This window comes from Megalops cyprinoides, chromosome 3 (assembly GCF_013368585.1).
Source record: "Megalops cyprinoides isolate fMegCyp1 chromosome 3, fMegCyp1.pri, whole genome shotgun sequence".
In the NCBI taxonomy this organism is placed as follows: Eukaryota; Metazoa; Chordata; class Actinopteri; order Elopiformes; family Megalopidae; genus Megalops; species Megalops cyprinoides.
This window is the reverse complement of record NC_050585.1, coordinates 21,741,520-21,763,190: the sequence shown is the minus strand read 5'-3', so window position 1 is coordinate 21,763,190 and position 21,671 is coordinate 21,741,520. Positions and strand designations below refer to the sequence as shown.

Below are 21,671 nucleotides of genomic sequence, written 5' to 3'. Positions count from 1 at the left end.
ATACCCTTTTCGCACTAAAGAGCTGGAACCAGACTGGCTCTTTTAAACCCCTTTTACACTGCAGAGCTGGAGCCAGGCTGCCGCAACTACCCCTTTTCTTAGCTGGAAACCCTGGGCTCAGCCAGCTTAGGTTCCTGTGTATACCAGCCAGGTTCACGCTGTACTGTGATCAGCCAATGTAGGCTCTGTCTGTCTGTGCTCTCCTCTGATTGGAGTGTGTCTGGATGGGATTCCCGCTGCTCTCCTGTGAATGCCTCCCCTGCTTCCGTGGCACTGCAACATAGCAAGATGCTGTGTGTGAGCTCCCCCTGCTGTCCAGAGAGTGCTACTGTTATCAGCCCCAGTATGTCTCGGTGCGATTAGGACAGGGCAGCCTGAGAAGGGTATTTTCAGGGGGTATGAGAGAGCAGAGGTTATGGGGTGACCGGCCACATAAAATGTATGAAACAATAGATGGATAAAATAAATCAAACTCAGACTTGGGCCCTTAGAGTTGGGTGTCCAGCATCCATCAGCACAAACTCCTACTCTGCGAAACGGCTGCATGCGTGTGTGTGTATGTATGTGTGCGTGTGTGCGCGTATGTTTACATGTAGTTTTATTCCCCCCCCTTTGCTGGTCCACAGGCAATGAGAAATGAGCATGAGGTAATCCTGTTCCAGACAGTGGGAGGGGCTACAGGAATGTGAATGGAATGAGGTCATCGGCTTGGCTCCACCCCTTTCTGTATCTGTCATTACCAGAGAGCCGCAGTATGACACAGGAGCTAGGGAAGGGGGGGGGGGGGGTGTAGCGTCTTCATTTCCACTGTGTACTGTACCATTGTAAAAACCTGTATGTGCAAGAGATTCACCTTAAACAAAACAACACTGTGATGAGCCAATCGGTTTACAGCTGTGTGTGACTCGCATTAAAAGCTGGTGAGAGAGCTGTTTCTTCTGTGGTGTGTATGTGTGTGTGCGCGCGTGCGTGTCTGTGAGGGAGAGTGTGTCTGTGGGGGAGGGAACAGGGGGCAGTTTTCTTTTCAAACTTTGTGCTCTGTATTTTTTTTTTTTATGAAATGCATAATGTCTGAGATTCAGTTGTCATTTTTATATATGTATGTGTATATATACGTGTAAGTATATGTACGCATTCACATATAAATATAAAAATATGTATTTTAAGATTTTACTGTTGCCTGTTTTTGCATGTAGATTGCTGATTTTTCTGTTTCAATGTTGATTTTTTTTTAAGTTTCTTTTCTGGGACCATGTACAATATTGAATACCATGGGGCAACTCTAGACCTCCCTCCACATTGATATTATATATATAAAATTGTGTGTTTTCCCTATGGAGAAAGTTTAAGTTATATATTGCCTGTAAATTTTGGGCTGCATCTAGATCTAATTGTCCAATATGTTTAAAAAAAATAATAGGAAAAAGAAAAGTGAATAAATCCTGAAGATTCTTAATAAATCTTATTACCTTTACAACAAGGTTGGCTTGGAGTCTTTTTTTCTGCTCTCACATGTCAGCAAGTAGAGAATATGTCTGTTTTAACTGTCTGCCATTTTAAAGCGTGGCTCGGACACAGATATGCGTAAATGCAGAATGATAGCATGATAGCGTGATAGGTGAGAGAAGCTTTGTGAATCAGATAAGGGGTGGAGCTACCGTGTGCTGTCCATCCCTGAGTTTTAACCAATGAAATGGTTTTGCCCTGCAGTATCATTGTTTTTAAACATTGGCTCAAATGATGCAATAGCACCATCTAATGTGGGGTTTATAAAGCCTCACTCATCACTATTGTCTGTTGTCTTAATTTTCATCAGCGCTACCATGCCATTTAAGTTTATTAGATTGATGCTCATATGTATATTTAACTTTTATATTTGTACTTTATATTTAACTTTACCTTAATGTAATAAATGCGTCCATGGAAAAAAAGATGCACTTAAGTGAACATTTACATCTCAGATTAGTTAAATCAATAAAAAACTATCTCTGGGAGCAATGAAAAATGCATGTGTGCACATTCTTCAAAATATCAGGAAGACTGGTCAGATGAAGCATGATGTTCACTAATGTACACACAATAGAGTCACAAATTAATTACAGACAATTATCAGGACAAACATCAGGAGGATTCGCCCTTTTCTGACAACCAACTCCACCCAGCTGCTCGTCCAGGCCACCGTGCTCTCCCACTTGGACCACAGCAACCCCCTCCTTGCAGGCGTCCCAGCCTGCACCATCCAGCCGCTGCAGCTCATCCAAAACGCAGCTGCTAGGCTGATCTACAATCTCCCAAAGTCCTCCCGCGTCACCCCCTTACTGAGATCCCTCCACTGGCTCCCGATTGCAGCCAGGATCCGCTTCAAAACCTTGACTGTCACCTTTTCTGCTGCAAAAAAGACTGCCCCGACCTACCTCCAGGACCTCATCCAACCCTACGTACCCGCTCGACAACTTCGCTCTGCTACATCCGGACGCCTCGCTCCTCCCACCATCAGAACAGGTCCACGCTCCTCACAATGTCGTTTTCCCGTCATCACCCCCCTCAATGGTGCAATGAACTCCCCACCCCCCTGAGAACAACTCCTTCACTCCAACCCTTCAGACGTGGGCTGAAGACACTTCAGACTCTACCTCTACTGACACCCTTGCCATTTCGACCTTGTAAATCCAAGACTCTTGGCTTGTACTTGTAGCTCTTCTCTATTTGTAGCACGTTTTTGCCTAGGTAGTTTAGCAGTGCTTTATTGTCCCAGTGATTGTATTCGATATACGTAACAGATCAGATTAGCTCGGACTCACTACACCGATTTTGTGCTCAGCTTCAGCACTATCTGCATTGTATGAGCTGTACACATCTTGCCCTTGTGCCTTTTTGCCCACTATATGCACTTTTCTAAGTCGTGTTGGATAAAAGCGTCTGCTAAATGAATAAATGTAAATGTAAAATAGTGTTAGATGGTGACAAACTTTCTCCCATAAAAACTAGCTTTGTCAGACACGTGATTTATAAAAATACGGCCAAATAAAACTTTGTTCCACATAGACATTCTTTGCAGTAGAGAGAAGGACTAAATCATTATTGATGTCCTTGTTGATTGATCCTTATGTTGATTAATTGATATCCTAGAAAATGACTTAAATGCTTTGCATCCCTGAGCAGACCAGCTCACAAAGACTTTAAATGTGTGTTCTAATAATTATGCTAGACACTTTCAGCTGAATGAAATTTTCTAGTAGATCCTTACTGATGCTGTCTCTGGATTGTTACTCAGTCTTATTGGCTGGCAGTATGTGTTGCCTGGTCAAGTTGGCTGACTACTCAAAATGTACCAATATGCTACTTGTGCTTTCATTACATGTGTTTGGGTCTGGATGTTTGATGTATTATTTCAAAATAGGAGCGGCAGTGTAGCATAGTGGTTAAGGAGCAGGACTTGTAACCGAAAGGTTGCTGGTTCGAGCCCTGCTAGGACACTGCTGTTGTACCCTTGGGCAAGGTACTTAACCTGCAATTGCCTCAGTAAATGTCCAGCTGTATAAATGGATAACCTATGTAAGTCGCTTTGGATAAAAGCGTCTGCTAAATGAATAAATGTAAAATGTAAAATACATTTTGACTTGGCACTGCGGTCAAGCTGACTTTCAAATTTCTGTTTGAACCAAGCTTTATTGAGTGCTCAATATTACAGCACTAGCCTTTCCCTGGCGTAGTACCGTAGTCCAAGCAGCAGGTGGCAGAAGTGGTGTTTTGACACAAGAGATACGTACTCCCGGGTAAGTTGTTTTTAATTCCTCGGTCTCTTGAATTTTCTGTGGTCCAGTGCATCCAGTGGTATATTTCATTGAAATGATTAATCACAAGATAAATTTCATAAATGCTGTGACAGTTTAAAGCAGGCAGCTCAGCAGTGTATGTACTTGAAATGAAAATGTGCAGAATGGTTGGTTTGGGTGTGGGGTTCCCTGGAGGCCATCTGGGCAATTGCAGCAAGTCCGCATATTTGGATATTTGTTTCAGTCATATCTATTATTTTACAGTTTACTGTGTACTGTGTAAAATAAGTGTTGTATAAAAACATATGATCAAAGAAAGGAAATCCCTAGCTTAGCACACACTGTGTCATTCCTCTTATACTCACATATCGTCTGCACATGGTCTGGGTTTTCCTTGGCAGAAACTTTAAAGAAAACACCAATCCACAGAGAAGTAGTTAAGGGGCTTTGAGTTCTTTCTCATACTCTACTGGGCTGCATTCAACTGACAAAGCATCACAGAATGTTCTGCAAAGAGGCTGATGGGAAGAGGGCCAGATCAATGGCACTCCAATATCTCAAGATCTAGACTTAATTTCCCATCATACTCCCTGTGAAATGTTTTGTAGTTCTCTGCCTATTAAAAACAGCACAGAGGTGGTTCAGCGACAGGAAAGCGCGGCTTCAGGATCCCCACAGTGGGTGGAGAAATCACATGGTCCATATTCAACGACTTCACTCTGACAGGTTCAAATCGAGGTCATTAAAAACAGACACGAGGGCTGCACCCATTTTGGAGTTCATGAAACAACACTCTCACATCACTGTACAACGTTCTGGATACAAAGACCGGAATCTCCTTCTGCACAGCTTTAATTTAGAAACGAGAGTCACTTGCATGCCATCCCCAATGACAGTCATCAGGGAAAAAACCCTTCATTGAGTTAAAGAGGTTACAGCTAGGGTCACATGACCCCCGGTTTACCCCCCAAACACTCTGACCCGGCATGTTCCATCCCCCAGAGGCCTGTACTATCCAACAAAAATAGCTTGAATGCATAAGCTTGATCCCAACACTGCCATCAGCCGATGGTGACCACAGCCAACAGTGGCAGAACAAACTGACCGTGTTCTGTCAGGGATAGGGGTGGGTGTGTTGGCAGGGGTTTGCTCAGTTTCACCACTCTTAGACTCCCTGTGATTGATTACACATCTGCTTGCTGATTGGATGATGTCAGCAGAGCAGCGCGCATCCTCCAATGAGCCCCCACTCCTCTGTAGTGTACTATGGGATTTGTAGTACGAAAAAGCTGCAGATGGCATTAATCTCAGCTCATCATTCCTGTGTGAGTGCAGACTGTGCGTGTGTATGAGAGAGAGATTAAGCGCACTTTCAGCTGCACTTCATTTCAGTCTCTGTAAAACAAACTGCTTCTCACAGTGCACAGTAACTCAACTCATTTGGGTCAATTAAAAAAAAAGACAAAACACTTTTCCATGTACTTTATGTCTACGACAAGCAGCTTCCAAAAATAAACAAACAAACATTAAACACAAACTGATCTGCAGTCTTACCGTAAGAAAAAAAAACATTCAAACATATAACATCACAATTAAGAAAAATACTTAAATGCTGCTCTTGCATCGCTCTGTGGGACACATATGAATAAATAAATAAAAAAGTTCTGGAATAAACCGGAGAAACACCTTTTCTCGGAGAAGCACAGCCTTAGCAAGGAGGGCAGACTGCATTAATCCACAAATCTCATTTTGTCTTTATCTTTCCATGATAAATTATACGCCAGTGTTTTTTTATGTACATAATATCTGTCATTCGTTTCAGACATGGCAGACTCAGCCTTGTGCTGGCACACAGTTCTATCCAAGGCTGAGGGAGATCCTGCCCCTGTGCTGATCAACCTGCATATGGCAGAGCAGTAATTCATAAAGCTAAAGACCCCCCCCCCCCAATTGTGGCCTGTCAGGGATTAAAAACTGCAAACAAACTGTACTGCCTCCACAGAACCAAAAACACGCCCTTATGTCTAACGTACTAGTCTCCTAGAGACACATCCGCATCTTTTGGCTCAAGGAAACGAGGTCTAAATGTGGTCTGAGGGCGGCAGCCCCCATCTTCAGTGAGTGAAAACAGAAAGAACAGGATGGCTTTTTGTCACACAGTCACCATGGTAACAATGATCAGCACCTTTCTCACAGTTCTGCACCACGCAGGCATACCCTTTAACACTCTGACAGGTGAGAGACACGGGTGCATACCCTGCCCCGGGTAGTGATGTCGCACCTTCACCTCCCAGATGGAGTGCAAGTGAAGGCAAGAGCAACCGTGGAGGTCACCCCCCCCCCTTCTCCCCAATGTTCATGTGTTCATTTCTCTGATTGGTTGTTTTTCTTTCCTCTTCCCCCACATATGGAAATGATGCAGTGGGTTAATGAGGGGTTAGTCATTGGCGTTAGCAGTTGATGCAGACAGAGACAGAGGGACAGACAGAGTGACCCCCTGTGTGGAGTACGGGGAGGGAGAGGGGTTAACACCCCTCCTTCTGCCTGTGCATCTCCTCCTGGATCTTCTGCAGCATCTCCTGCATCTTGCGCAGCTGTACACCACAGGAGACAACCGTCAGCCAGGTGTATGAGTACAAAACACTCAAGGGAAGACATCTTTTCATACAACTCCCAAAATGCACCTGGCCAAATTTTGTTTTTATGCAACTCCTCATTACGCTTGAAGAACCTGATGTGCCTGAAGTGTTTTTGCAACTCCTGAGATATACACAGAGGAGATATTTAGCTAAATCACACAACGCATTTTGGATAAGGCTGTGTGTAGCTCAGGGTGTAATTCTGTGCGTGCTTTGCATCTGAGCTGTAGGTGCAACTCTGTGTGTGGCTTTGGGTATATCTCTGGATATGGTTGTGTGTGTGGTTCTGGCCATGGTTCTGGGAGCCGCACCTCTTCGTCCTTCTCCCAGATCAGTCTCTCTGTTTCGCTGTCTGTGGTCCCTGGCACCAGTGGGATGGGGAAATCCGTCCCACTCTCCCGCGTCAGTCGACTGTGGAGACAGACAGCAGAACAGCATCTCACACACCCACACAATGTTGGTGCTGTAGGTCACACACCTACAGCATTACACACCCACAGTGTCCCACATCTAGAGTCACATAACTATAGCATCACACACCTAGAGTCACACATCTACAGAGTCACACACCTACAGCGTCACACACCTACAGCGTCACACACCTACAGCGTCACACACCTACAGCGTCACACACCCACAGCGTCACACACCCACAGCGTCACACACCCACAGCGTCACACACCCACAGCGTCATACACCTATAGCATCACATATCTACAGAGACGCATAACTAGAGCGTCACACACCTAGAGTTGCACATTTACAGAGTAACAAACTGACCATTGCAGGTGATGCTGTAGGTATATGTTTATGCACGTGTGCATCGAATGCAGCCGGCCCTCACCTGCGCTTCCTCTCCTTGGCCACCATGCGGGTCATGCTCTGGATGCAGTTAGAGCGGAAGTTCTCGTAGTGCGTTTCCCGCGTCATGTCCTTCAGGTCCTGCATGTGTGTGCGCACCAGCATGTTCCTTAGCTTCAGGAAGTCCGAGTGGACTGGGTTCTCCACTGACAAGGAAACAGCCAGCACACGGCTCAACACCACCTACAGGCTCCACGAACTGCTGAAATTTGAGCCCGACATCACTCAGCACTACAGAAATGAATACTCTGTGGCCCATCTGATGTTTATTTAATAACCACGTTAGCATGATGGAATGAAGATCACTATACAGGGTTCAAAGATACTGTGGAAAAGCACAGTGCACTGTGCTAACACAGAGAGCCAAGTGCATGATTTATTCATTTATTGAAGGGTACAGCAGCGGCAGTCAAAACCACAACCAGCTGAAGAATGTGTGTCTGCTCACTGTACCTTCCACAATGCCCCAGGGATACAAACGCCCTCGAACCCGCCTCCCCTTGCTCTCCACCACAACGTTGCTGCCAATCACAGCAAAGGGGATGCTATCCTGGAGGGAGGAGTAACACCCACGACAGTAAATTATACAATAAAGAGTAAACAAAGACAAGGACTACTACACTGCTGTGCTGAAGCGCAGCAATACAGAGCTCTGCAGTGCAGGTCTCTCTCTACTGCACTCTCTCTCTTCCCATTTCCCCCCCTCTCTCTCTCTCCAATTCCCTCCCCCACTGACCCTCAATCCTTCCCTCTCTCTTCTTCCTTCACTCCCCCTCAGTCTCTCTCTTTCTCATCCGTAATTAACAATTGTCTTTGACACCAGGATTAATCTTCTCTTCACTGTGAGACTATTTTTTCATTGTCTCTAAGGCCATTCCTGTAAAAAAAAACCTTCTTTGATCCTCTGGTGACTTTGTTGTTAGAAAATTCTGTGTATCAGTTTTAACCTTGTCAGCAACAAAACAAAATGGCAACTTACGAATTTTCTGACAGTGATCTTTACAGGCAGGAATACTAAGACTGAGCACAGACAAGCGCTGAAGAGCCTTTCGAACACTCCTCAGATAAAGGGTTAAGATTGATCACAGCTATTACAGATTAAGGACAGACTTACTAACGTCTGAAGAAATTTGGTGCATTGATGATGCACAGATTAAGGACAGACTTACTAACGTCTGAAGAAATTTGGTGCATTGATGATGCAACATCTTTCCTGTGGAAAAACAGCTTTAAATATGTTATGTAATTCTTTTTCCCAATCCCCTGTACAATGTGTGGCTCTTTTACGACTGCCCCATTAAAATAACAAATATAGTTTCAAACTCAGATCTCCCTCCCTCACTCCCCCCAGTTCTGCTCTTCCCTCCCTCTCCATCTCTGTCTCTCTTCCTGCCAGCACCCAGCCTCCCTCCAGCCCCGTCCGATTCCCCATCCCACTGCAGGAATCGGAGAGGAAATGAGGAAAAGCACAGAACTGCCGGCTCCCTGTCCTCCGTTGCCAGCAACAGCAGCAGCACGGCTTCCGGCCTCACCTTCAGCTCCTGGTCCTGCCTCTTGAAGTCCTCGTCCTCGTCCGAATCGCATTCTGGGAACTGGTAGATCTTGATGTCAAACTGCTCTATCTCCTCCAGAATCTGCGGGACAGGAGCGGGGCGAGTGGTAGAGGTAGTGGGGTGCACCAGTGCTGAGAAACGACGGAGACGCACGCGAGCCTTACCTTGGTTTTCTTTTTCTGGATCTCTGAAGGGGTGAGGCTGTCCGCTTTGGCCAGCAAAGGCACTATGTTGACCTTCTCGTGAAGGGCCCTCATGAACTCCACATCCACTGGTCTGAGACTGTTAGAGAGACACACCACAGCGCCACCTAGTGAGTCATACCATTAGGATCCATTCATTTCACTGGGGGCTGATCATGCAGCTGAACGAGTCAAAACTGAACACTACCTATGTGTGAATAGAAGAGAGAAATACATTCAAGTTATTGGCATAAGTGTTTGGATTCGACACGTTCACTGACCAGAAAATACCTGCAAATATAACAGAACACAACGAAAAATGTTCAACTGTGAGGATGAAAGATGCATGGGCATAAAACATAATAATGTGGGGTGAAGTATTTTGAGAAATAAAAGGTAAAATGAGAGTCGGAATGTCGGAACGCTGTGATTAGCTCTCGTACCCGTGCCCAAACGGAGAGATGAAATAGAGGCAGCAGTGCACGCGGTTGTCCTGAATGTTCTTGCGGTTCAGGCCGCTCTCGTCCCTGAAGTACTGCTCAAACTGCTGGTCAATGTAGTCCTCCACAGCCTTCCAGCTGCACAGAAACAGACCAACACAGACTAGCACCAGGGAAACTGAGGGAATGACACACAGGCACGCACACAAAAAAAGCACCCAAATTTAACTCTCACAAACAACTGATGACATTGCCATTCATGATGAAACATATGTATATATTCTTTAATGGTTTATAATTTTATTTCTTTTTTGGGCTGCACTGTTGCAGAGTGAATCACATATAAAAAAAAAAAGTCTAATCAGTCAAAATATCAGGTTGTGGAAATCATTTGTGAAAAAATGGTTGGGAACTGAATACTTTTTCAAGGCACTGTGCATATTTTCATTATGAAAAGTCTATTTTAAATTTGGAGGCCCCTGCACACCACTCTGTGTTGTTGACTGCGTCCCCGAAGCCAGGTGTGTCCACGATGGTGAGTTTTAGCTTGATGCCCTTCTCCTCGATGTCCACTGTGTGCTTGATGATCTCTACGGTCTGAGTGATCCTCTCTGCACACACCATATCCACACAATCAGAGACATTCATTAGAAATATATCTATTCCAATTCAGTTACATGAACCTAGACAGCAATGTACAGTTGACATACTGGCCGTAATATTTCCTGCCTGTCTCGTAAAACACTGTCATGAGAAGTTGTACTGATCTTGGTCTATTGTATAATTTCTTGTATGTGCTGGTGGAGATTGGTGATTATATAAAAACAAACAAAATGTATATGAAGGTATACATGTATGAATACATACACACACACACACACATATATTATATATATAATATATATGTGTGCACTGCAAAAAATAGCCCTTCAAAAATGAGAAATAAAATAATTAATACAAGGTGTTTTTGCTAATAATAAGTGAAAAAATCTGCCAATGGAACTAGTGGAAATACACTTGTTAAGATTTCTTGAAAGGGATCTTAAAACTAGGTGGAAAAAATCTAATTTTGATCCATTTTTAACTGGTATTAGGAAGTGTTTTTGTGTCATGCAGTTTAAAAACCTTCTGACTTGTCAAAAAGGCTTGCTTAATTTGATATACCACTCAAAGTAAGATGTTTTCAAGACAGTTTCACCAAACAAGATATTCAAGATGCACCATCTAAAAACAAGTCCTTGTAGCTCAAGGAAATTTTGCTTGTTTGGTGACTGTGTCTTATATTAAGTGTAAAGAGATATTTTGACTTGAAAAGAGACAAATATGCTGAGATTTGGATTTTTTGCAGTGTGTGTGTGTATGTGTGTGTGTGTGTGTTCAGTCAAAACAAAATCAATAAAAGCATCCTTTTAAAAAGCATCTTTAATATAATGTAATCTTTGACTAATTAGAAAGTACTGGCAGCCATGTGTGGCACTGTCCCTCTTAACATAATGACTTGTTTTCTGTCAATACAGCTTGATCCAGTGCTGTGTGTGACCATTCAGCCTCCATAATGCACTGACTCAGCCCCACAGTGTGCACTAAAAATATTAATTCATCTTCACTTTCTCCTCTGTCCTTCTGACGGAACTAATTAAGTGGTGCAAAGGCTGCACAGCAATCCATAAACCACCGGCAAACGACTGTACACTCTTCCTAAAGCTCATTGTACCTTCCGCATTAAGCAGCTTCCTGTCCTTGTAGAGGTCTGTGAGGAAGAGGCTGTTCACTAGAGTGGATTTCCCCAGGCCAGATTCCCCTGAAAACACAGACGTTTGTGAGAGGTTAACATTGAGATTAGAAACTGATCTCTACACTGGGGAAACAGTACTGAAATCAATGAGGACATTAAGAAGCAGCTAGAGCTCTGAGTCCTGGGTAAAGTTTAGCTGCAAGCCTAAGATCAGTCATCACAGCAAGTGCATCAACATGCTCCACCTCGTGGGGAGAGCTTTGCCACAGGCCTGAGATCAGCCTCCACAGCCATATGTTCGGGCTCACCTGCAACCATCAGCGTGAAGTCAAAGCCCCTTTTCACTGATTTTCGGTGAACCTGGTTTGGCAGTGTTGCAAAGCCCACATACTCCTTATCTTGGTCCTATAAAAGGAAGAAGAGAGAAGAGAGGCATTATCTTTCTGATGTAAGACCTCAAGAGTTCACCTGTGTCACCAGTAAAATTACAAAACTGCAGATGCCCTGTTCAGGGGGAACAGGAAAGACAAGAAATGAGTTCACCCAGTTTATCCCGATAAGAGGAAAAGCACAGCACCACTGACTTTTCTGGAAGGTGTCTGTGATGCCTGTGCCTGTTACCAAAATGATCACAAAAATAGGCATACTCCATTGCAGATTATCTGCTTAGGATTTCAAAATGCATATTTAATTAATGTCTCAAGACAACTGTAAGGTGAGGCCTGTTTTCCAGAGCTGGGTATTCAGTGCCCTCAGAGCTTCGTTAGTCAGTGTGTCTTAATTACACTGCTAAAAGACTCACTGCTGGTGACAAGGCTCTAATGAAGCTGTTTACAAAGTGCTAAAAAAGGATTCTTTAATTCCCTTTGATTAGAGGCAAAACTTTGACTTCAAACAGAATCTGTAACTCTAATCCATAAACACGCACACACACACACTACAAAGTTCAAAAGCCTCTTCAGTAGGAAGTCTCAAACTTACTTCAGCCACAGATTAAATGCTGTCAGATGGGTCTTCCTGTCATTAAAGTCAGATGGATCACCTTTTACATTCCCTCCAAGTAAACAAGAGCTCTCCAACCTTGAAACACACTGCTATTTTCACATACCATTTGGAACCTTAATTTCAGGGGCGGTTTTAAAAATAGTCCTAAATGACTATACGACCCTTTCCCGTCCATCAGAAGACTGGTTATTTTTTATTCTTTAAATGTTTGTGTAGATGAAATGAGAAAATGCCCACTTTTAGACATTTCAGTCAGGTAATGGATAGGAAGCTGAGGGTTCTGACAGAGTAGTCATCATCTCTGCTATATCCAGTGAAATTTAGCATGCCATGGTAGTTCAGTACAAACACACTGATGAGAACAGATTTCTAGGTGGAGAGTTGTGGTGGGTGTACTGAATTTAGCACAGACAGACCCTTGAGTAACATTACCTTTGCCCTTCACAGCTGTAGAGTCTAGAGGGCTCAACCCTGGTCTGGCTGAGACACAGTGTTTCTAAAGCTACTAAATCCTGGTGCTGGAGGGCCACAGTGTCTGAAGGACTACTTAACCAGTGTTCTTGGAGGGTAAATGCAGGAAGGCCTCCATGAAAGTGCTCCACTCTTCCCATCACAAGAACTTAACCCCACTTTAGACCCTTTGCAATAGCTCACTTAACCCTGTTAGCAGAGCCTCATAGAGACTGTCCATTTGCCTGCCTTACCTCTGCGGAGTCGTAGGGGTCGAAGCGTCCCCAGGGGCTTTTGGGTCTTGAGGGGCTGAGTGGGGAGTCCAGGGAGCTCATCTGAAACCGGCGAAGAGGCTCTGGCTCCGCAGCCTGTGACCCCAAGGACCTGCCCGCCAGTGTGGGGCGCAGAAAGGCGGGAGTGCCGGGGGCGTAGGGGCGACTCGTTCCCTCAGGCTGGCGCTCCCCCAGGGCATCCCGGCTGGCAAAAGGGTTGGTCACGTTGGGGGAGAGGTCCTTTATAATGTGGTGGTCCAGCTCAGGGTCCTCCGAGTCCTCTATGGAGGACAACTAGCAGTGGGTGGGGTCAAGCAATTGGAGGAGCCAGATATCAAGTGTGGTCAGGCAGTAGAGGAGGAGTCAGGCAGCAGGGAGGGGGGAGGGATCAGGAAGTGGGAGGGGCCATGTAGCAGACAGTGGGAGAGGTGGTAACAGAGAGGTGGGAGGTGATTACAGAACAGACAGCAGTGAAGATGAGAGGGAACAAAAGAGAAAAAAGAAAACTTGTGAGATTTTCAAACAAAGCCTACAGCAAAAGCACATCATATGGCACCAGACTGTGATGGTGTTTCCAGATTTATTATAAAAAAAAAACATTCAGAATGAGGAGAGAGATGATTCTGACTAGGCTTACATCCTGAGGTACATTTAGTTCATCCAAGAGGTTGATGGGGAGAGGTTAAAGCAACAGAAGAGAGCGTTTGGGTGGCCTGCAGCCAGTAAGAGGTGACTCAGACTTTCAATGAGGCAGATTTAATGACACTGATATAGGCGATTGGTTGTACTTTCACGTCCAGTGCAAATGCTAAAGAGGTTTCACACACACAGGAAATCGTATCATTGACACACTGCTGAGGGTGTACATGGATCTGCAAGTAATGAGCACATACGTGAAGCCATTAAAAAAGGAACTGGATCAAAGCCACCACTGAACGGCCACTCTGCTCTGCACACAGTATGCCAAGACAGCGATTTCGTAATTTCCTTAGCAGGTGTAAGACTACCATGCTTCCATTTATATGCTGCCTCTGACATATTCTGCTCATTCCCCTAGTATAGATGCATTACTATTGCTAAGGCAAAAATAAACATTTCTGATGGAAAAATACACCATTACTTTCTGATATTCCATGAAGATTACACACACACATATTTTTAATATATGTTTGTACAGTATTCAAAAATATGAAAAATTCTACAGTTCCCTTCCAGCAAATAAATAAAAAAATACAGCCGCCAATAAGGATTATGATAAGTAAAACTGTGGTCAGGGCAAGACAAGGCAATAAGTGTTTCTTTTATGGAGATGGGACTCTACAATGTCGAGTTAATCTATCAATAATTAGAGAAGCCTTCTTGGCATGCTAGCTTTATACAGGAATTTTGCCTGTGAGGGAGTCTTTTTCTAGGTACCACTAAACTTTTGTTACAGTCTGTGGAAAAAAAAAGTTAATGACTTCAGCACAACTCTGAACAGGTGAAGTGTCACAGACCGCTGCACAAAATCTTATTGCTTCCATTCACCACCATCCACAGAGCAGTAAAGCTCACCCAAGAGTCCGGAACTGGACACAATGCTGCTCTTTCTTTGCAGCGGGAAATCTGCCCGAGCTGGAGCTCCAAAGGCCGGGAAGTGTGGGATTATCTGCGGCATTAAACCCTTAGAAGAACGCAAGTCTGAACTGAAATGGATTTAAGTCAAAGATGGAGGAACTGCACCGCAGAAATGCAGCACCCCTGCAACCCGTGCTGTCATGTGCTTGCAGAAGAACACTCTCTTCACAATCTCCATCCAACAAGAACAGGACAGGAGAGGGAGGGGACAGGGCAAGACTTTGAGAAACCGCAGGGTGAGAAATGGCCTAAAATCACATATGGTGGAAAGAGACCAAAACAAGAAATCTCACATATGGTAGCGAGAGACCAGAATAGAGAAGCCTGCATATGGTAGAGAGAGACCAAAGCAGGAAATCCCACATCTGGCAGAGAAAGAGAGAACAAAATCCTAAAATGTGGAAATACCAAATGTGATTAAAAAAGGAGGACCAAAACAGGGAATCCGGTGTGTCAAAGAGAGACCAAAGTCACTGCATCATCCACAAAGTGCGCTCAAATCAGGTAAACACAGCAATTGCTGCATTCCATTCCATTATTATTCCCCTGCCCAGCAGACGTCCTCATTCAAAGAAACTTACTTCCACCATGTTACACATGACCCATACACTGCCATACCATAGTATATTGTATACACTGCATGCTGGATGTCATGAAGTCATCCATGTTAAGTAACTTTCTGCAAGGGTACAAAGGCAGTTCCCCACCTGAGAGTCAAGCCTGTACGCTCTTCTTTACAGGAACAGCTTCTGAACCCCTAAGGCGCACCACCATGCCTCTGTTGACTCACTCATGATTACTGCAGGCTCTCAAAATCTGTTGACTCACCTGCCCAATTAATCAATGAAATGCTAGAGACCTATTTGGCACGCACGCAAATACGCATATTTTCTTCCTTAGGGCTAGAACCAACGATGCATCAGTCAACACCACCTTTGTTGAGACTTAAAATCTGAATGCCAGTCACCTGCAGAAAAAAAGAGAAGCCCTCGAGTTTTCTTCTGCTATTTTGCACTTGTGTCTCCTACTGATCAATGTGTCACTCTGGATCAGAGTATCTGTCAAATAAATTAAAATAATTATGATAACAAAAAGAATAATAATGAGGACTACGACAGGTAATAACAGCAACGACACCAACGGCAATGAAAACAGTCTTGACAGTGCGGCTGGCCTCTGGCTGCTGGCCCGGGTCTCACTGGACTAACAGGCTGACAGTGTGTAATCAAAGCCAGTGCAAAGTGCAGGGCAGCAGAGAAGAAGGTGACTCTTTCATTAATGAGAAGAGCGTCTTGTACATCGAGTTCTCTAGTAGAGGAGAGCACATAGCGAGACTGAACCCAGGTCAGATACCCATCTACCCAACAGCACTGCAAAAACTGAGGTGCAACACTGCAAACAGCAGGACAACATCACTGCAAGAACTCCACAAAAGCACTGAAATCACTCTGCAGCACTGCAACCGACGTGTCAGAGAGCTGGTGTTTGCAGCATTGTGGCAAAGTGTCCGAGTGCAGAATATAAAGTATCTCTTCTCTGATTCCATTATGTCATTAGTGGGAGCAGTCGGTACAGGATCCCTTAACTGGGTCCAGACTGCTCAAAATGTGCCAGATGGGGGAAATACAGGTAAGAGGAAGGGGAGACACCCCTCCCCACAACACACACTCCATTTGTGGTATGGAGATGCTTATATGAAAGAGTTAGTAATTAGGCTGTGATTGCAATAGGTGGGGTGGAGGTGGGGTGGTAACTGAAGCTTCTCTCACGCACACACACGCGCACACACACACACACACACACACAGAGCCTCTGAGCCCTGCAGTATTACGTATGGTACCCCTGACCGTGGACAGGGTGGGGGTGGGGTGGATGTATTTAGACTGTGTTAATGGCCTCTTAGCGAGCTGTAGCAGATGGGGCTCTTAGCACGTTAGCAGGCATTTCCAGGCTATGCCATCACAGCTCCTTAGGACAGTAGTGAAAACGATTTGCGGCCTCTAACCGCGGAGTCTGTGGTCTCTAACCACGGGGGTAAGAGTCCAGGTGTAGCAACCACAGAAAGCTGGTGACTGTGCAGTAATTCAATTCATTCTGTCTCTATGTAATGACTGTGCAGAACATCCAGAAATCCTATATCTACGCATTGGCAGTGCAGTAATTCTATAAGTTGTACTACTACTGTGCAGTACTTTTATTTCAGCCAAGAAGCATATGTGTGGGCAGGGCCAGCGCTCCTAGCACCAGTTTAGTCCTGTGACCTTACAAACTGCTCCACACTCACGATATCGACCCCAAGAGCCAGACATTTTGGTCATTATTTTAAAAACATCAGCCAGCGCTTCCCTGGTCATCGCTCTCGGAGATGGATCAACAGCCTCTGGTGGGAGGTCTTAAACCCTCCCCGGCATGAGCAACATGCAGCCAAGTCATTACTGTCACCTCTGATTACCCACAACCCCCTGCAGTAGGCTTAACGCTCCAGGCTAATGCTCTGATCTCCCACATAGAGGCAATGAGCTGCAGCTCCCGATTATCTGCAAGGTGTGTGTGTGTGTGTGTGTGTGTGTGGGGGGGGGGGGGGGCTGCCCCCACCCGGCCTGACACCTCAACACAGAGCACAGGCAAGGAGGAGGAGGAGGAGTGGGGTTCACACGTGGTCATATTTAGACCTTGCAGACAGTCTAGCACAAACATACAACCACAGCAGATATGGCGATGCCCCTACAAAGGCCCAAATTCACATGGCCACACAATTTAGGGGCACACAGCTTCCAAAGTAAGGACCCTATACAAAGCTATGCGCTGTCTTCCAGGGTCTCAATACTCAACTGCCACTCTCCAACCCAGGGAGGACTGATCGATCAGTTCAAATACAAATAACCAAAGATGACTGTCTATCAAATGACTCTCAACCCCACTCTCAGGTGAATGATTGGAGCAAGACATACGCAACTGGCCATTATATTATACTCTGCCAGTAAAGGATGCTGGGGAGACCCATAGAGCGTTCCAGGTCATTTATTGAGAAAGCTGCATGTCAGTCATAAAGGTGGGAACACTGTTCTAGCCTACAGTGACCTACAGAGTTCTACAGGTAAATGCATTCACCTCCAACAAAAAAACAAGAAGCACAGCTCATGATACAGGGTTAGCTTCACTAGTGTCTCTTCTTGCACCTACACTCAAAAGTTGTGTCTTTTGCTTTGTTGCCAGAGACAATAATTTTTGGAACAACATTTGTGTATCTATGCGGGAATCAGTACCTGCATTTTGGCTTGAGTAAACTGGGTGAGAGGTCATGCTGCTGACAGTATTACATTCTCACGCCTGGATGGGCATGAAAGGCAGGTGTAGGATGGTGGGGTTTTGGGGGAGGATCTTTGGATGACAGCAGCAGGAAACTGCATCACTCTGTAGCCGGTGCCGATGGTGTACGTGCATGCTGCTACAGCTAGTGAAGCCATGCTTCAGCGTTGGGACGAGTTGTTTTTGTTTTGATCCAGTTTGTTGTGAGCACAAAAATGTCACGCGCATGTCAACCAGAAGATTCTGGGTCTTCATCTCAGGGCTGGCCTGATTCCTCACCAAGGTCAAACTGACCAATGCGATGACAGCCTCACATGTTAAACCAACCAGCATGTCACCCTGAAGGAAGACAGATATGTGCTCTCAAAGAGACCAATGGAGATCAAACCCAGCAAGTGCTGAGGAAAAGACTGGGCCTCTTTCCTGACTGGAGGACAGACCAAAGAGCAAAGCCAGGGGAGTGACGAACAGCATCCTACCTCATCATCTGGAGGGGAGTGATGGAGCAGCATCCAGGGGTCCAGTGGCACCACGGACACAGATGATGTGAGGGGAAACAAAAACATCATTCAAATATAGCATGAGGGGGAAACAGCAGACATTTTACGAACACAGGGTCAAGATGGAATCAAAACTTTAACCCGCCTGCTAATGAGTAGCTATAGTTCCTGTACAAAGTGCCAGCTGTTTTTTCCATATGTTCCATCCCCAGGAAACAAACCACACCACTGGCACTGTGCATGAACCATAGAGTAATGAATTCTGAGAGAGGGCCATGTCAAGGTATCCGTGAACATGTACAATGATAAAATATACCACAACACGGACTATATATGGCACTACACAGATGTATATGTTCCCTGTAGCACCTCAAGGCCCTTCATAAGCAAGTGAGTGTTCAACCTTGAAGTTGAAGATGGCTTTACTGCAGAGGCAGAGGGAGTCTGGTGCGTCATTCAGGTGCGGTGCTGCTCCTATGGTTATTGGTTAGCCACCTTCTATGCCATAAGATGAGCAAAGGTATGGCTTTATTATAATTTTAAGACCTATGTGTCCACTTGTATGATCTGTTTGACATTAGCATATGTTTATCTCGGGGCTATTTTCTAGTTTGATTCTTTATCACCGGTCTTATTATTCAGTACTTACTACCTTGTTCTTGGAGCCCTTATATGCACTAATGTTAGGCATCTTACCACAATGGCCTTGTGAGTCACTCTGGACCAGAGTGTCCTCCAAATGAATAAATAATAATAACAGAGATGATAACAGGGGCTAGCTAATGCACTGTGGATCTCATAAGGGGACCCACACCGTTTATCTGGTTATTAAACTAATGGGAGGCCACTTCCAATTCTGAATAATTCATGTGCCTTATCTGCCTTCAAACAGATGCTTATCCTGTGGGTTCTGAGGTACACTGCATCTCAAACAAAATAAACACGTTTCCATACTGCTCTGTCCATCAATCCCCAAAGCAGATTTCCAACATTACTCTAGCACCTCTGTGTGTGCACTACGAGGCATTCATGAGAGTATGTTCTTCTAACTGAGCAAACCACAGCATTTCGGCTGATGCATCAAACATCAGAATTGTCCGCCTGTTAGAGAAAGACACACAGCTGGTATTTGTGGGTGCTTAAGATTCAATCCACATGCAGTTATATTTCAACCTGGATAAATTGGCACTGAATCAGCTGGGAGAATATACCTGGACCAGCAGCAGAAGAGATAGGGACATTGCCTACCGAGAGTACAGCTAAACGTGTCAATACTACTTCATGTATGACGCAGAGATCTCTTCACCAATACACAATGATGTAAATGCCGTGATAATAAGCAGGTGCCACAGTTGTGAACCACCCTTACGAACGGTTGCCCGACTCCCGGCTCGTGAACCTTTTAAATTTGCTGTTACTGGTGCAGTTGAATTCCGTAGCGTGTGCTTGGTCCGCTATGACATTTTCGAAAGTAACAGGACAGCCAAAACAAAATAACCATGCATCTGACCGAAACAGTCGTAGTGCCAATGCAAACTGCAAACTGCTGATTCAACAAGGTTACAAAGATCACGTGCTAACTTAATTGCTATTGAAGATTGAATTCACATTGACAAATAAGCAGTTCCGCCTAATTTGAAGTAATTTGAAGTACTCCGTGACCTTGTCAGACAAATCAGTCATGCACGTATGCGTATATTGCGCAAGGACAGTTTACCCCAAAGAAATGGGTGATATAAACGTTTGACGTCGGGTTCACTGGCTGAATCGATGATATGCACTCAAAAGTAAAATACTAATGAAGGGAATTTAAAAGTCCCTGACATTTTTTGTTACACCCAAGACGTCTGCATGCAACAAAACAAAACAGCCGCCGTAAAATGCATAAATTACCTTAAAAGGAGTGAACATCACGTCGACAGGCGATAAGTTATTTAACATGTATTTTTGTTCATTCCATTGTCGCAGGATATATCCTACGTATACAACACTGTCAATGAAAGGCCCGTTATTACAAAATAAACGTTTTACCTGAAAGCTCAGCTTAGTTTGGACTCACCGTAATTAAATTTTGAGTTCCTGAACCTATCGTTGGCCGCGGAGTTTTCCATTCCTGATTCTCTATGAAATGTTGGATAGAATCCTGTTGTTTTGCAGCTTGTTTATTTTTTGCTCGCCGTAATTCCTCCGTGTTTGCAGCTGAAGCCGAACGCGCCAGATGGAGATTAGGCTACTTGAAGCAAGGACTCCGACTCCCTGTTTGGCCCTGCAACTATATACCACCGCGGCTCGCTTCTGTAGCGGCTAACTGCGAAGCGCAGTTCTGACAGGCTGCGCAGGGTACTACAGAGGCACTGCCATCTCACGCGACGTCATGCAACTCACTCGTCGAGTCCGGTGGAAGGAAAACATCAGCGCATGGGTGCGCAGCGAGGGGTTCAGCCCGTTTCAGGATTCATTTGTCCGTGTCAGTGCCAATTTATGTTTTTGATTGTTTAACCGTTTCGGTCATATAGCTGATCTGACACGTTTAATAAAACAATGCACAACATCCCCAGACAGCATGTTTTGGTGTCTTAGGCTGGAACATTTTACTGCGGGGTAATATATAAACGAACCAGTATAGTCCTACGTGTACACAGTAAATTAAACCGAGTACTTGGCAAAATACAAAACCAGTTCACACACTTGCCATCCAGCAATCGAGCTTTGCATTTCGAGGTCGAGTTCGAGTTCCAACTGTGTCCTGTGACCGATTGTTATCAGTACCATATTGCACCACTTAAAACAGATATAAGAGAAATATTTCTCAAATTATATTGTTTAAAGTGTTTATTCTACAGTCAGCTATACACCATTTTTACATACGTTTAACAGTAGATTTACAAATGTAAAACAGTACAGTGCTGATTGTGTGTCATCGTCTTTGCTTAGCAGATTAACAACATTGACAATTTATAGTAGCTTACAGTATTTACATGTTATCCATTAATTAAACTGGCTATTTACTGAGGCAACTCTGGTTATATATCTTACGCATGGCGGCTCACCTGGTAATTAAACCAACAGCCTATGGGTTACAAGCCCTGCGCCTTACCACTACACCACACTGCTGCCTGTAGCCTCAGAGAATCCTCGGACTTCACACATAATTAGACATCATGACACATCTATTAAAATGAATAACAAATACTCAGTTGCACTAATTGGCAAATATGCAGATATCACAGCATTCAGATAGAAAAAGAAGACAGCAAAATACCCCATAATCTCAATATTGCACCTCAATTTCAGCAGAATCATGGGTCTAGAGCCTTTGGAAATGTCAGCTA

At 44.6% G+C, this 21,671-nt stretch overlaps 1 protein-coding gene across 2 annotated transcripts; it reads right to left on the bottom strand.

Moving 5' to 3' along the window:
- Nucleotides 1–5,243: 5,243 nt before the first annotated feature.
- On the bottom strand, nt 5,244–20,674 carry LOC118774725 (septin-5-like). Of its 2 annotated transcripts, XM_036524183.1 has the most exons (13): nt 20,399–20,674; nt 18,319–18,326; nt 12,896–13,207; nt 11,495–11,591; nt 11,166–11,252; nt 9,939–10,062; nt 9,455–9,589; nt 8,994–9,111; nt 8,809–8,910; nt 7,730–7,826; nt 7,260–7,422; nt 6,727–6,826; nt 5,244–6,370 (listed from the first exon to the last, which is right to left on the bottom strand). In XM_036524183.1, exons 1-13 carry the CDS (start codon nt 20,448–20,450, stop codon nt 6,302–6,304), a joined length of 1,464 nt encoding a protein of 487 aa, XP_036380076.1. In that variant the 5' UTR covers nt 20,451–20,674; the 3' UTR covers nt 5,244–6,301. The 2 variants fall into 2 exon arrangements, with proteins under 2 accessions (XP_036380076.1, XP_036380075.1); XM_036524182.1 differs by lacking the exon at nt 5,244–6,370 and having other exon boundaries at nt 6,523–6,826.
- Between the last annotated feature and the right edge of the window lie 997 nt (nt 20,675–21,671).